The sequence below is a fragment of the Gymnoscopelus braueri genome (assembly GCF_963280865.1).
Source record: "Gymnoscopelus braueri genome assembly, chromosome: 23".
Classification (NCBI taxonomy): domain Eukaryota; kingdom Metazoa; phylum Chordata; class Actinopteri; order Myctophiformes; family Myctophidae; genus Gymnoscopelus; species Gymnoscopelus braueri.
The window spans coordinates 38,058,357-38,073,446 of record NC_137625.1 but is presented as its reverse complement, the minus strand read 5'-3'; the positions used below and the strand labels follow the sequence as shown (position 1 = coordinate 38,073,446).

General features: G+C 42.3%; 1 protein-coding gene across 1 annotated transcript in view; it reads left to right on the top strand.

Moving 5' to 3' along the window:
• LOC308080109 (rho GTPase-activating protein 8-like) overlaps positions 1–14,542 on the top strand; it is a 32,079-nt gene extending 17,537 nt beyond the window's left edge. The window contains exons 9-13 of the mRNA XM_080421855.1: positions 1,894–1,967; positions 2,514–2,591; positions 3,923–4,051; positions 9,139–9,242; positions 13,879–14,542. Coding sequence (XP_080277981.1) covers positions 1,894–1,967; positions 2,514–2,591; positions 3,923–4,051; positions 9,139–9,242; positions 13,879–14,076 — 583 coding nt within the window. The 3' untranslated portion in view covers positions 14,077–14,542. The remainder of the gene's footprint in view (positions 1–1,893; positions 1,968–2,513; positions 2,592–3,922; positions 4,052–9,138; positions 9,243–13,878) is intronic.
• Positions 14,543–15,090: the final 548 nt, after the last annotated feature.

Sequence of the window (15,090 nt, the reverse complement as noted above, 5' to 3'; positions counted from 1 at the left end):
TAAGAAACAACAAAAAAAAGGAGTAGAAAATGACATTTAGAAATACATTTTCCTTTTTTTTTTCTTCAATTAGTTCAGTGACTTCCCCCCCCCCCCCTTTCCCACCGTTCCCAAGGTCTGTGCACCCGTAGGCACAGAATGGCAATAACAATCCTATTCATGGCAATAATACCCAAAGCACCTTTAATAATGCACATTTAACAAAAACAGACACATGCCAACAAACGTTTTAGAACAAAGACCAAACCCAAACAACATTTTACACTAATAAAAGGAAACAAAATGAATGAAGATTAACAAACCCCCAAGAGGTTCTAACTATCCGAAGAAAGCTGGGACAGAACATTGTGTGTGATTGGTCAGACGCTCAAGGTGTGTGTGATTTTAGTTTTTGGTTTCTGCAAAAGGCTTCATTCTGCCAGCGGCAAAAGCACTGATTTGTTTTTAAGAGACGTTGGCTGAGGAGAGATACTGGCAGTGGTGGAAAAAGTACTACATTTTTTTACTTGAGTAAAAGTATCAATGCACTGCAATATAGAAATACTCTGTTACAAGTAAAAGTCCGGAATTCAAAATGTATTGGCATCAGCATGTACTTAAAGTACCAAAAGTAGAAAGTACTCAGTATGCAGAATGTCCCATTTCAAGTTTTCAAATGTATGGATTGATTGATTGATTGAAATGTTTATTAGGCAAAAGAATGTAAAACAACACAGTTACATTTATAATACTTTTGTCTAAAAGGTCTGACCAAAAAAGTCCTTGCGGACTTGTTTCCGTTGAGGTCCTTAACACATTGCATGCCAGTCGCGTAGATCTACGCGAACCTATTTAAAGCCGCAGCGTGCCAGTCGCGTAGATCTACGCGAACCGCCGATTCCCATGTTAAGTGCCCCAGGTGCACTTTCCGATTTTTTTTTATCCATTTCCGTTTCCGGTTTCCGGTCGGAAACGGAATTATTCGGGTTCCGGTTTTTTTCGATCGTATCCGCTTCCTGTCTGGGATCCTGTTTAAAACTCGATTTTCTCTGGTTGTTGTTTTTCTCCTCGCTGATCACTGTTTACCGTTCATCGGCTGTAGCTTCAAGATGGCGGCACGGATTTGGAAACTGTTTTCGCTCGCCGTTTCTCACGGATCCGCTGTGTGTTTAGAACCAAATGAACGCGCACTTTTAACTTATTTAGCGAGGTCTGTGGCGACATGAAAAAAACTAAAAAACAACAATAAAACGCTGGCACTGGTGAGTACATTATGAGATTAAACTCTGGCATGGAATGTGTTAATGGTCCTTAACACATTCCATGCCAGAGGTTAATCTCATAATGTACTCACCAGTGCCAACGTTTTGTTGTTTTTTTGTTTTTTTCACGTCGCCATAGACCTTGTTAAAATCCTTAAGATTGAGCTCTGCACTGTTTGTAAACATCGCGGAGATCTCCCTGCTTCTACCAGTGAAAACCACGTGTCAAACGGTGCCTCCATGTTGTAGTTAGAACGGTTTATGTTAAACAGTGATCAGCGAGGAGAAAAACTATTCTAACTCATTAGAATGGAGGCCGACGCGATCGGCAAAACCGGATCCCGAGTAATTCAGTTTCCGGTGGTGCTACCGGAACCGGAAATGGATACAAAATTTCGAAAAAAAAAAAATTCTTTTTTTTTTTGAAAAAAAAAACAAAAAAACACCACTTCGCGTAGATCTACGCGATTGGCACGTAGCGGCTTTAAATAGGTTTGCGTAGATCTACGTGATTGGCAGTCAATGTGTTAATGGAAATCTTTTGAAAATAGCCGAACAATGATGCGACGCATTGTGAGCTTGTAGATCGGCTATTTTCTAGTCCCTTTTGGCGTTCCTTTTGGGCTAAAATCTACAAACGTTGTCTCGACAGCCTTTGCGAGAAGAACAAGGGCGCGATCATACCGCTCGTGATCTCTCAGACGGTGGCCTACCTCAAAGAAAAAGGTGAGTGTTGAATTCTGAAACGGTGACACGCCGGCCATTTTATGCTCCTACTTGGGGAAGGCACACCCAGATGCTGACGGCAACAGCAGTGTAGTTTAGCGGTTCTCAAAGTGGGGTCCGGGGACCCTCAGGGGTCATTGAGGTGGTTCCAGGCGGTCCCCAGCAAAATTAGGAACAGTTTAAAACCCTTTACCCCCATTTTATACTTGATTTTTCAAAATGTTTTTAAACCTTTTGAAAAATCTTGAAACATTGTGGCAATTTTTTTTGTAATTATGAAATTTATGGGAGTCACTGGCACAGTATTTGTATCAGTTTGGGGGTCCTTGACATGAAAATGTTTGAGAACCAACATTTGTCAGTCCAACTCCTACTGGACTTAAAGTAAATGACTCAAGAACAGTTCAGTTGAATGATTTCCTTATTTGTCTTGGCTGTTGCCTTTTCCTCTTCTTGTCCAATCTTTTTAAATGTCTATTCCCTTCTGTTCTCTCTCCTTTTACTCCTTTCCTATCACGTCTCCTCTCTGCTCCCTCCCCTCCTTAGGGCTCAAAACAGAGGGCATTTTCCGGAGGTCGGCACGTGTCCAGCTTATCAAGGACATCCAGAAACTCTATAACCTGGGTGAGTGAGCGAGCGGGGTCTCCTTCAGCCGGCAGCAGGGCCCTTTTTTTCTCCAACATTTTATCTCCCTCTACCAGGAAACCGGGGATCAATAAAACTCTGTGTCCACAGCGACACAGATGCCATCAGACATAACCCCGCCCCCCCCCCCCCCCTCGCTGTCACACACCAGCCCCTGCAGAGTTGGCCCATTAAGACCGCGGGAAAGCATCTGTCATTTTAGATTTCAACCATTATCTTTGGCTATTCAAAAATAGCAGATAAACAAGCTCATAGCGCGGCACCGAGCTTGTAGATCTGCTATTTTTTAATATATTTTTTTCAGAGCAAACATTTTGAACTCAAATCTTTGCTTCTGCGAGATGTCTCTGCCTATTAGTTCAACATCTTTCTTAAATTTGATTGACTTTGATGGATTTTTAAACGTTTTAAAACATCTTCTCACCACTTAATTATGGCTTGCGGTGGGGTAGAGAGCTCCGCAAAGCCAGTGAAGCGTTTGGACACGACGGTCTACAGACAGCTGGTGGATTTCTATTGTTCCATAATATGCCCTTTTATTAGGGCTTGATATAACAATAAAAGAGCGTGTGGTGCTGTGATGTTGCAGTCATTTTGAAAGCCCTCAAGTACAGTTATTTGACTCCCATCATTTGAAATATCCCACATTTCCGTTGGCCCATTGGTTCTCAAAGAGGGGGGGGGGGGGGTGTTCCAGGGGGTCCCCAGCAAAATGTGTTTATATAGCATCACAATCATTCTAACCACTTTAACCTTTTATAATTTGGCTATTCAAAAATAGCTGATATACAAGCTCATATGGAGTGCCACGCTATGATCTGCTATTTTTTTTAAATCGTGAACATTTGTGCAAATCTTTCAATATCGAGCTTGTAGATAAGTCTAGTTCCCTACGGGGGTCCTCACATGATTTGGTGGGGGTCCCCAGATGACAGTGAAGTGACAATGTAAAGACCATTTTAATTCCTACAAAAGAAATTGGCCAATTTGTCAACAAATAATATAAGAAAGATGCAAAGCATGTGAAAATAGATCTACAAGCTCACAACGCCTCGCAACGCGAGGCGTTGTGAGCTTGTAGATAGGCTATTTTCACAATATTTATCTGTGGAACTGAGTCAAACTAAACGTAATGCCTCAACTCCTACAATTCCAAGTGCTTGTCAGGGTGGGGGGTTCCCAGTTCAAATATGATTATTTTGGGGGGTCACGGCCTGAAAAGGTTGAGAACCACTGGTCTAGTTCGCCCCCTGAATAGAGACACTAGGCATTATGTCATTAACAGAGGTTATATAATGTTGCCATTGCAGGTAAGCTGGTGAGGTTTGAGCAGTACGGTGACGTCCACGTGGCCGCTGTCATTCTGAAGACCTTCCTCAGAGAGCTGTCTGAACCGCTGCTCACCTTCACCGTGTACGACCAGGTGCTGGAGATAGTCCGTAAGTACTGCTATACTCTACCTTACTACTAATACTACTACACCCTCACTGTGTACTAGTGCTGCACGATTAATCGAAAAAAGATTGTGATCTCGATTCAGACACCTATGCGATATCGATTTTAAATTATGACTTTTTTTTTTTTTTTTTTTGCTTAATATTTTTATATTTACAAGAGAATTGTGTGAGAATCGTGATCTCAATTCTTATGGAGGAAAATCGTGATTCACATTTGCGCAAGAATCGTGCAGCACTACTGTGTACCACCTGGTGTCCTTAACCCATTAAGACCTGAGGCCGACTCTATACAAAATGCCTATTTTTTTTGTTGAAAAAACGTGTTGCTATATATCATAGATTCCAGGGACCCCCACAAGCAAAGATTTGAGTTACAAATGTTCGCTTTAAAAATATATATATTCAAAGATTTACACAAATTTTCACATTTTCTAAAATAGCAGATCTACAAGCTCATAGCGGGGCACTCTGTGCCGCGCGCTATGAGCTTGTAGATCTGCTATTTTTGATGTGACGTCATCCCCCAAAACGTCACTTTCGTCCACTCCTATATTAGGATTTGTAGAAAAACACTTCTAGCTCTGATTATTATTTTTTTGTTGGTGAAAACGAGCCATTTTCAACAGTTGATAGCAACAAAATGGCCGATCGCGGTAAAAAAGTTTTTGTTCCAGTGGATAGACGAGGGCCTCCCCCACCCACTGGACACTTTTTGTTTACATCCGCGTGCACGTCGTGGCCTCTCCGAAGATCGTCAAAACACGGTAAAAAACGTTGGCACCCCACGGATGTACCTGGCAGTGAATGTGTTAAGTACTGCTGCTGTACCTTACTACTAATACTAGTACAGCTTCACTGTGTATGACCAGGTGTCCTTAACACATTCAATCGAGAAACGTATCTGTCATTTTAGATTTCTTTGGCTATAACATGAAGGCTAAAGGACGATTCCACGCACTTGCAATAACTTCCAAGCACAAGTCAAACAAGGTCACGTACCGGCACCGCAGGTTTCAGAGGTTAGAAGGTGACAGAGCTGCGGCTATTTCTAAGATGCATGGCTTGTGTGCTGCAGGGCTGGTATTGTATACCACTGGCCTGCCATCCTTGACTCTTGGCTCCCTCTACTCACTAGAGCCAGGTCGATATATCAGTCCATCTATGTCAGACTTCGGTGTCGTCAATTATAAGCAGCCGATGCGTCCTAATTTTTTACGCACTTTCGACCTGGGGCATGTCATTATAGGTGAACATTTTCAAACCTTTTCAAAGGTTTCCAAAAATGTTTCAGAAATAGTTGATCTACAAGTTCAAGGCGTCGCGTTGAGCTTGTAGATCAGCTATTTTTGAATTTTCCATTTTCAAACTGAAAACCGAGTGCCGCGCTACGAGCTTGTAGATCTGCTATTTTTGAAAATCTTTGAATGCATATACTTTTTTTGAAACAAAGTTTTCTAACTTAAATCTTTGCTTCTGGGGGTCCCTGGAACAACATATTTTACAAATGTTCACTTGAAAAAATATATATTCAAAGATTTGCACACATTTTCACGTTTTTTCATGCTTTCCCGGTCTAAATGGATTAAATTGACTGCTGCAACCTTAAGTATGACTGTATTACATATAGTTTACTTCAACAAAGCCAAGTTTCAAAGCTTTTGTGAAATAGAACTAAAAGCTTAAGGGTGAAATCAACGCAATAAGAGCAGGATCAAAAACATCACCAAACAAACAAAGCTCTCCTGAAGAGAATGTAGAAGAGCATATCAGGACAATCTTCACATCTTCTTCTCAGCCAGCACTGATCCGCTGTGGGGATTATGTCTGGCTCTTGGACTCATTTTCCGAGCTTATGGATGTTCTCGCAGCAGAATGAGCACGGTTCCACGGTCAGACATACCTCGGGTCATTAGTTCTAATGGAAAACCAGACAATTGTACCAAAAATGAATCATCGCATTACGACGGAGTTCTTCTCCCTTGGAGTCGTTTTTGTGCAGCGTCCAGATCGATAATTAGTGCGGCGACGGGGGGGAGAGTGTATGGTGTGTGTATAGATTGCAGTCCGTACACACCTAATGAAGATCAGTGAACATGGAACTATTCAGCCACAGCCTGGTCTGGTCCTCCCCCTGTGGAGGTGAGTATTAACTCACTGCCAGATTAAATACATAAATGAATCCCCCACTGCCAGCGATTTTTGGTTTTCCTTACCTTTTCAACTAGTCACAGAATATTTATATCTAGTATGATCGATCCCCTGACAGTTGCTAAACACGGAGGGTTTCACTGTGCTTACGCGGGGGGAAAAAGTCATCGCGACCCCAAGTCGTTTGGTACAGGCCGTTGAATATACAGTATAGCTTGACTCGTCAAAATTTCAATTTCTCCAAATACGCTGGACCTTTTAGAAAAAAAGTTGTAAAAGTCATCCTTGGCAGTGAAAGCGTTAAGAGTCCAACCAATGCCAGATTTTTCAGTTCGAAAATAGACAATAAAAAAATTGCTCTTCTACAAGCTCAACGCGCTTTGAACTTGTAGATCAACTATTTCTGAAACAGTTTTGGAAACCTTTGAAAATGGAAACCTATAATGACATGCCAAAGGTCGAAAGTGCGTAAAAACTTAGCACGCATCGGCTGCTTATAAGCCGATGTTGTAAAAAAAAAAAAAAGCCTGACATATGGACTGATATATCGACCTGGTTCTAGTGAGTAGGGGGATCCAAGAGTCAAGGATGGCAGGCTAGTGGTATACAATACAAGCCTTGCAGCACACAAGCCATGCATCTTAGAAATATCTGTCACCTTATAACCTCTGAAACCTGCGGTTAGTGACCTTGTTTGACTTGTGCTTGGAAGTTATTGCAGGTGCGTGGAATTGTCCTTTAGCCTTCATATCATGTTCTCACACCAGGCACACACTCTGAGCAGCGTGTCACTGACCTTGCCACCGCATAGAATTGGATGCAAAGCCACATGCTGTGGTGACGGCTTGTAAAAATGGCAGTGCTGGAGATGGATTCACTTTCAAGAGCAGAACAGTGCCCTTTAATGAAAAGAAATAAGCCCCTATTGCTACATAAATTGATGTTATGTTGTGTTTTCTTTCCCAGGCTTTCCATTAAGCCATTAAGACCGGGAACGCATCTGTGTCATTTTATAGATTTCTTTGGCCATTCAAAAATAGCAGATCTAAAAGCTCATGAGCTTGTAGATCTGCTATTTATTTTTGAAAAATCGTGAACATGCAAATCTTTGAATATATAAATATTTTTTAAAGCGAACATTTGTAACTCAATTCGTTGCTTCTGGGGGATTCTACAAATGTCTTCTAAATCCTAACAGTTTTTTGAAAAAACTTATCTTGCTATAATGGTGGTTCTCAAACTTCTTTCATGTCAAGGACCCCCAAAATTATATGTATTTGGCCACGGACCCCCCCCCCCCCATCTCAAAATATGTTGTTCCAGGGACCCCCCAGAAGCAAAGATTTGAGTTAAAAATGTTCGCTTTAAATATATACATATTTTTTAAATATATATATTCAATGATATGCACACATTTTCACGATTTTTAAAAAATAGCCAAATAAATCTTAAAAATGACACAGATGCGTTCCCGGTCTTCATGGATTAAAAGCAACTCTGCGCTTTGTATTGTTTGCATTAAGAATAAAGCACTTAACTCAAGACTCTCTTTCTGTAAGAGTGGATGACGTGCTTCACCACTGTCTAGTATCTGTTGTATAGCCAAAATGCACAAACCATAAGAGATAAGGCCTTGTAGTATGTGTATCCATGAGGTTTTATCAGACTATAACCTTGGATATGATTCATTGTAGATGACTTAAAAAAAGGAAGTCATGTTTTCTTTCTGTTGTACCTAATGGAAAATCCATAATGAAACATCTAACTACAGTATACAATACAAACATACAGTACTCTGACCAAAACACTATTTGATATTTTTGCAGTGATTTTGTTTGCATTGCGCCATGAATCTATAATGAGCCTTACTTTCAAGTTGGTAATCATATTTTAAAGAGTATAGGCATGAGTGAAACTAATTAGTACCACAACAACTGATTGCACGCATACTTATAATCCCCCCTCCTTGGGTAATGGAACTAGGAAAATATGTGGATCTTGGGATCCACATAGAAACTGTCTCCAATGTGGATCTATATGACATCAGTTGTCTATGACGTATGACATATGACTCCAAATTAGGGTCAAGCTTTAACTGCAATCGATCACAGCCCCCATTGACTTCCATCAATAATCAAATGTATTCAAGTTAAATATTTCAAAAAAGTATAGAAAACGTATATATAGACCGGCTTCGAATGCTATCAATGCGACATTGTCACGTTCTATCAGACCATTAAATGGGCGAAGTAGGCGACATACTGACCTACCCGCGATTTATCAGACCATTCATTGGGCGTAATCAGGAGATACTGACCTACCCGGAGGCAGAGCAGTCCCCACAACATGATTTACGATTGTGTGCCTATCGGTATATAACTCGGAAGGCGCTGAGTAGGCTCAAGCAAACGTCGCAATGTTCGGGACGGCAACTCGCTCGCTTTAGCTCGCTCGGTGGTCCCTCTCGTGGCTCCAGTTCGCTTGAGACTGCGCGCCTCTAAACCAAAACGTAACGTAAATGTAACTTTAATATAAGTCATCTCGGTCGGTAGGTCAGTATCTCCTGATTACGCCCAATGAATGGTCTGATAAATCGCGGGTAGGTCAGTATGTCCATTCAACGATCTCATTCAACGTGATAATGTCCCCTTCAATGCATTGATAGCATCCGAATCAGGTGATATATAAAGTTTGGCTCTGGTTGGTCCAGCAGTTTGCGAGATTAGTCCCAGACAGACACATACACAGGCGTGCGCGCGCACACACACACACACACACGCACGCACTCACACAGACCTTGTCATAGACGGCTAGCTTCTTGTAGAGCCAAGCTGTAAAAAAAGATAATAAATACAAATAAATGCAAATGGCGACCATTATCTTTGCCTTACAAGGAGTCTCGGTGGTTTTGTCTTTTCCAGGACTGGAGAGCAGTCTTCGAGTGGCGACGTGCAAACGGATTGTGGAGAGCCTGCCGGAACACAACTTCATCGTACTGAAGTACCTGGTGTCTTTCCTCCACATGGTACGGTACCGTACACACACACACACACAGTCACACACACACACACACACACACACACACACACACACACACACACACACACATGCACATGCACACATAGACATGAAAGGGGGCTTGAGCCCCTGCCCTTTTACCCGTCGCTAAAAAAGTGCCCTCTCCAGACTGAAAAAAAAGAAAAAATACATTTCAACTGCCCCTAGCAGCCTAACGGTAAGGCCGACGGAAATGGAAGTGGGTGTATTGGATGCAACGCAAAGTTAACTTTCCTCAGGTATCTAGTTTGTCGCTGTACGACCTTCCTAGCCCGTGTAGCCCGAGAAAAACGGGCGACCTTGGCCAAAACTCAATCGAAAATCGGCGCGCGAAAACCGTCGAAAGTGGCCGTTTTCAAGATGTTTTGGCCATTATCTCTGCAACGGAAGGTCCAATCTGCTCAGTTCAAAGCTTGTTGGGTGCGTGACTTTGAGGACATTAAGCACGCAATGATACCTTTTTCGGATTTCTCAGGTTTTCTGGCCTAAAAGTATGGTAATTGTTCGTTAAAAAAATCCAATAGGTGCCCTTTTGAAATTCCAGCCCCTGCCTCTCCAAATCCTTCTGCACGTCCCTGCACACACACATGTTTCTACTAATGCTCAATCTGTAATGATACGCTAACACGAGGCCGCTCTGAAACTCACTGTGGAGTCGTTGAGGGAGTCGAGTGGCAAGTCGGAGCACCATCTGACAGAGCTATCTCCAGGCTGACAGCTGTGTGCAGGCATCGGTAACTTGCTGCCTATAACAGATGGTGCTGATTTTGGGGTTTTCGCTGAATTAAATCTAGTTTGCCTTCAGGCAGTACCAGGAAAAATGTGTCATCTATCCCAGCCACACACTTTAACCCATTCAAACCGGGAACGCATCTGTGTACATTTTTTGATTTCTTTGGGCTATTCAAAAATAGCAGATATACAAGCTCATAGCGCGGCACCGAGTGCCGCGCTATGAGCTTGTAGATCTGCAGTTTTTTTTGTTGTTGAAAAATGTTCACTTTAAAAACTATATTTATATTGAAAGATTTGCACAACTTTTCAAGATTTTTCAAAAATAGCAGATCTACAAGCTCATAGAGCGGCACTCGTTCCTGGTCTTAAAGGGTTAATCGCTGTGATATCCCTATGATTGCTTGCACTTTGGGCCACCCTGCGTATTAACCCAGTTTCTTATTTAACACACCATAGCAGAACCTTTGGCTGAACTGCATACCTATACTACTAATCCATCTGCCGTGCATGAGAAATAATGGCGTATAGTCGCTTTTTGGGGGTTTATTTGATGATGACAGCAGACAATGTCCTGTTGTCGTCGGAAGGTGACAAGGTTTGATTCAGGCTTTGAGCAGTGTCCGTCCTTGACAAAGGTAACATACTGAACTCTTATCTGTGTCAGAAAGGCCACAAATCGCTGAAAGTGCACACTCGTGACATGCATGCGTGAGAGTCTCATGTCCCGGGGGTTATGCAAAGATCCTAATAGAGCACCAAAGTCTGACGTAATTTACGCATCCTACCTGGGTCACGGTTTCCCCCCCCGTTCTGAATTCCCATAGACGTCTTTAATATTGCGTCAAATAAGAACTGTGTTCCAAAAATAAACAAATGACCCCGGCGGTTTGACTCTTATGGATATGAAGCATCAACTGACGGTGAGAAAACGCTAATGTTACTTCCGACGAATTAGTTACATTTTCGCCAGAAACAAACTGTTTCAAATATGAGTGACTGACTATCATAAACGATACAGAACCTCCTCCCTGACAATATCGCAGAGACAGTTTGTTTATTTTTGGACCACAATTCTTATATGAGACGATTCTAAGATGACCCAATGTTATTCTCCATAGCGAAATTACTTTACGAACCAGGGGATGGACGAGTGACGTCAGGACTTCTGTACTCTATAGCAGAGATGCTCACCTTTTTTGGGGAAAGTTTTTGTTTTGTGTAGATCCAAGTTTATTTACAAGTTTGCTTAGTCGCACAATTGGACAATTATAATTTAAGCAATTGTGCTCAACTCTTCTTAGTTGAATCATATTCACCTCACCAGTACGATATGAAAAATGTATTCTTTGTTTTAGTCTACAGTGACATACTGATAATAGCTGATCATGTTTTCAGGCAGGTGCAAATACTACTTAATACTAACTAAGTAACTAGAAATGAGCATGTAAAGTGAAAATCTTTCAGGATGTTCCATGCAATGTTCTCACCTGTTTGTCTTGTACCTGTCACCTCTTTGCATCCCTGTAATATCTGCAGTTACGTGTCCCCAAACCCCTAACATCTTGAAAGAATCATTCTGAAGCAGTTTTATTGCTAAAAAATCTTGTGGTGTTGTATGGCATCCTGCCTCCTGGTTTACATAACACATCATTCTCCCCAGAGATAAATGCCCAGATTGGGCTGCACTTCACACTGGCTTTGTGGAATACTGATGCCATGTAAATGTATGTGATACAGCTCGTGGACCCCGTAGTGTGTGAGATCAATCCGGTGCGACTGTATAATCTTCGCCAGTGATCCCTGCGAGCCCCCATTAGTCACCGTTGACAAGTGACTGTTTAACCCGTTAAGGCCGGGAACGCATCTGTGTAACCGCCTTTTTAAACCATTATTTTATACGTTTGGCTATTCAAAAATTGCAGATCTACAAGCTCATAGCGCTATGAGCGTGTAGATCTGCTATTTTTGATAAATCGTGACAATCTTTGCAAATCTTTGAATATATATATTATAATTTTTTTAAAGCAACGTTTTTTAACTCGTATCTTTGCTTCTTGTATTGTAGATCTGCTATTTTTGAATAGCCAACATATATAATGTGGATTAAACATTTTGAGATGGGGGTCCGCGGCCAAATACATATCATTTTGGGGGCGCTTGACATGAAAAGGTTTTAGAACCACTGAAATTATAGCAACATAAGTATTCATTTATTTTTATTTAGGATTTAGAAGATTTTGTAGCAAAGGATTGAGTTAAAAATGTTGGCTTTAAAAAATACACATTGAAAGATTTGCACACATTTTCATGATTTTTCAAATAAAATAGCAGATCTACAAGCTCATAGCGCGGCACTCGGTGCCGTGCTATGAGCTTGTAGATCTGCTATTTTTTGAATAGCCCAAAGAGATGACACACATATTATGCGTTCCCGGTCTTAATGGGTTAATCTGAGCGAATCGTGCATAATTACTCGCAACAAGGCCCTCTTCTTCAGACTCCGTACAAGGCGAGTGAGAAATAATTAAATAAGTGGAAGAAAACGCCTGCATCTGCTGAGTCCTGCTGCTTCATATCTCTTGAAAAACAGCTCATGCTTTGCCTGCCTCTTTCCCCTGCTTGGCTTTCTCCTCGCACAGCCTGCCCTTCCCTGACCTTTTTTTTCTCCAAAAACAAACTTTTCTGAATTTAACATTGCGTGCATTCTGGGACTCTCATCCTATAGGCTCTCTATACTCTTGAGCCAGACAGATATATATCGGTTTGGCCGATAACAGTGGTGGAAAGTAACTAAGTACATGTACTCAAGTACTGTACTTAACTCTCTCAGTGCCACGCCCCGAGATATCCCGAGTTTTTCCCGAGTACCCTCCGTGCCAGCACGAGAAATCCTGAGTTTTTACTTTTGACTGTGGTCGCGCTATTCTGTTTATTTTTCATGATCACTTTCGCTTCCTGACTCCTTCAGACTCATTGGGTTCCGGTTTCATGACGCAGATTCCGTTTCCGGTTCTAATTTTTTTCCCGCGGTCATTTTTGGCCAGAATAGGGAAAGTCACAGGTTTTCACATGGTATAAAAAACGAACGGAGAGGTCCACGTCTACTCTCTTTGGTCTGGGTGACGATCAGTCATCGTAGTCGTGTATCGCATCGTAATTTAGCCCGATCAACGATTGTCGAAAATGTCAACATCCGGTTATGACCGGATGTGACGTGAGCCTGTTTGGGAGGGGGCGAGTGAGCCAGCGAGGTCATCAATGTGTCGATTTGTTGCTCTCTACTGGTAGAACTGTATTATGGGTTTAAAAACCCAATCAGATTATTTATTTGAATGAAAAATTACAACATTTTAAAATGTTAAAACGCAAATTTCTGGCACTGGGGGAGTACTTTATGAAAATACTCTTGGCACTGAGAGAGTTAAGTACAATTTTGAGGATAACTTTTTCTATACTTTTACTTCTACTCCACTACAATTATTTGAAAACTTTAATTACTTTGTAGATTTTGATTATTACAAAACATAAATTAACCACTTCAGCCCTATGTAAACTTTGGCTATTAGAAAATAGCCGATCTACAAGCTCATAATGCGTCGCATGTTGTGAGCATGTTTGTGAAGATGGGGGACGGGGGACGGGGGAGGGGGGGAGTATAGAGCCAACTCGGTTCCAGTGTACGATGGACAATTTCATGATAAATTACGATCACTGTGAGCGTTTTATTTTAATATCACGATAAACGATAATAACGATTATTGTCCCCGGCCCTAACTCCACTTTTCCCCCGTTTCCCGGGGTCTCCCCCCCCCCCCCCCCCCCCCCTCCACACACACACCCCCCCACCCCACCCACCCATCCAATTGCAGGTATCTCAGGAGAGCCTCAGCAACAAGATGAGCGCGTCCAACCTGGCGTGCGTGTTCGGGGTCAACCTGCTGTGGCCCCCGCAGTGCTCGTTGTCGCTGAGCGCCCTGACCCCCATCAACATGTTCACCGAGATCCTGGTGGAACACTACGGCAGCGTGTTCGCCGCCCGCTGCCCGCCCGGCCAGGTGCTGCCCTGAAACAGCAGCAGGCGCCGCAGCAGGCGCACACACCGGCGGTACCGCCATGGCCCACCACGCCACAAAGAACACTGCGAGGGAGGAAAGAAAAAAAACGGCATGTTCTGACGTGATGCGGGACTCGATGTACTGTAGCTGTAGTTTCACAACGTGGACCGCCCATGGGTCTACTCTAAATCAGTGGTTTTCAACCCTTTTCATATCAAGGCCCATATTTATTCGGCATTTGAGCCGCGGACCACCGTTTGATGAGATTTAGACTCTCAGATCCAAAACCTAGAATATTTTGTTATCGTTGGATAAGATTTTGTCCACAATTCCATGCTGTATTGATGATGGTACCATAGGAGAGATAACAGGCAAACGTTGATCAAAATAACAATTATTAGTTACTAGTTAATGCAGTATGCTAAGTAATGCAGATGTTTAACAACAACTCTTGAGAGCGTAAAATGAAACCAAATGGACCCGTAAGGGTCCATTTGGTTTCATTTTACGCTCTCAAGAGTTAAAGATCTACAGTATAAGGGTCCATTTGGTTTCATTTTACCCTCTCAAGAGTTAAAGATCTACAGTATAAGGGTCCATTTGGTTTCATTTTACCCTCTCAAGAGTTAAAGATCTACAGTATAAGGGTCCATCTGGTTACCGACTCTCCATCATTTAGCTGGGGACCGCCTTGGAACCCCCTCAAGGACCACTGATGGTCCTCGGACCACTGGTTGAGAACCACTGCTCTAAATGGATCCTTACGGATCTGTAACTCCCCGAGAGTGTACAACTGGAACCTTGACGGGCCTATTGGCACACTCTCGAAAATATTTTTATCAAAAATAGCAGATCTACAAGCTTGTATATCGGCGGTTTTTCTTTAATAGCCAAAGTATAAAATATGGTTAAAGTGGTTATGATGTTTCCGATGCTATATTAACTAATTATGCTGGGGACCCCCTGGAAACCCCGCCCCCCAGGGACCCCACTTATAGAACCACTGTTGTACTGTAGAATGGGGTG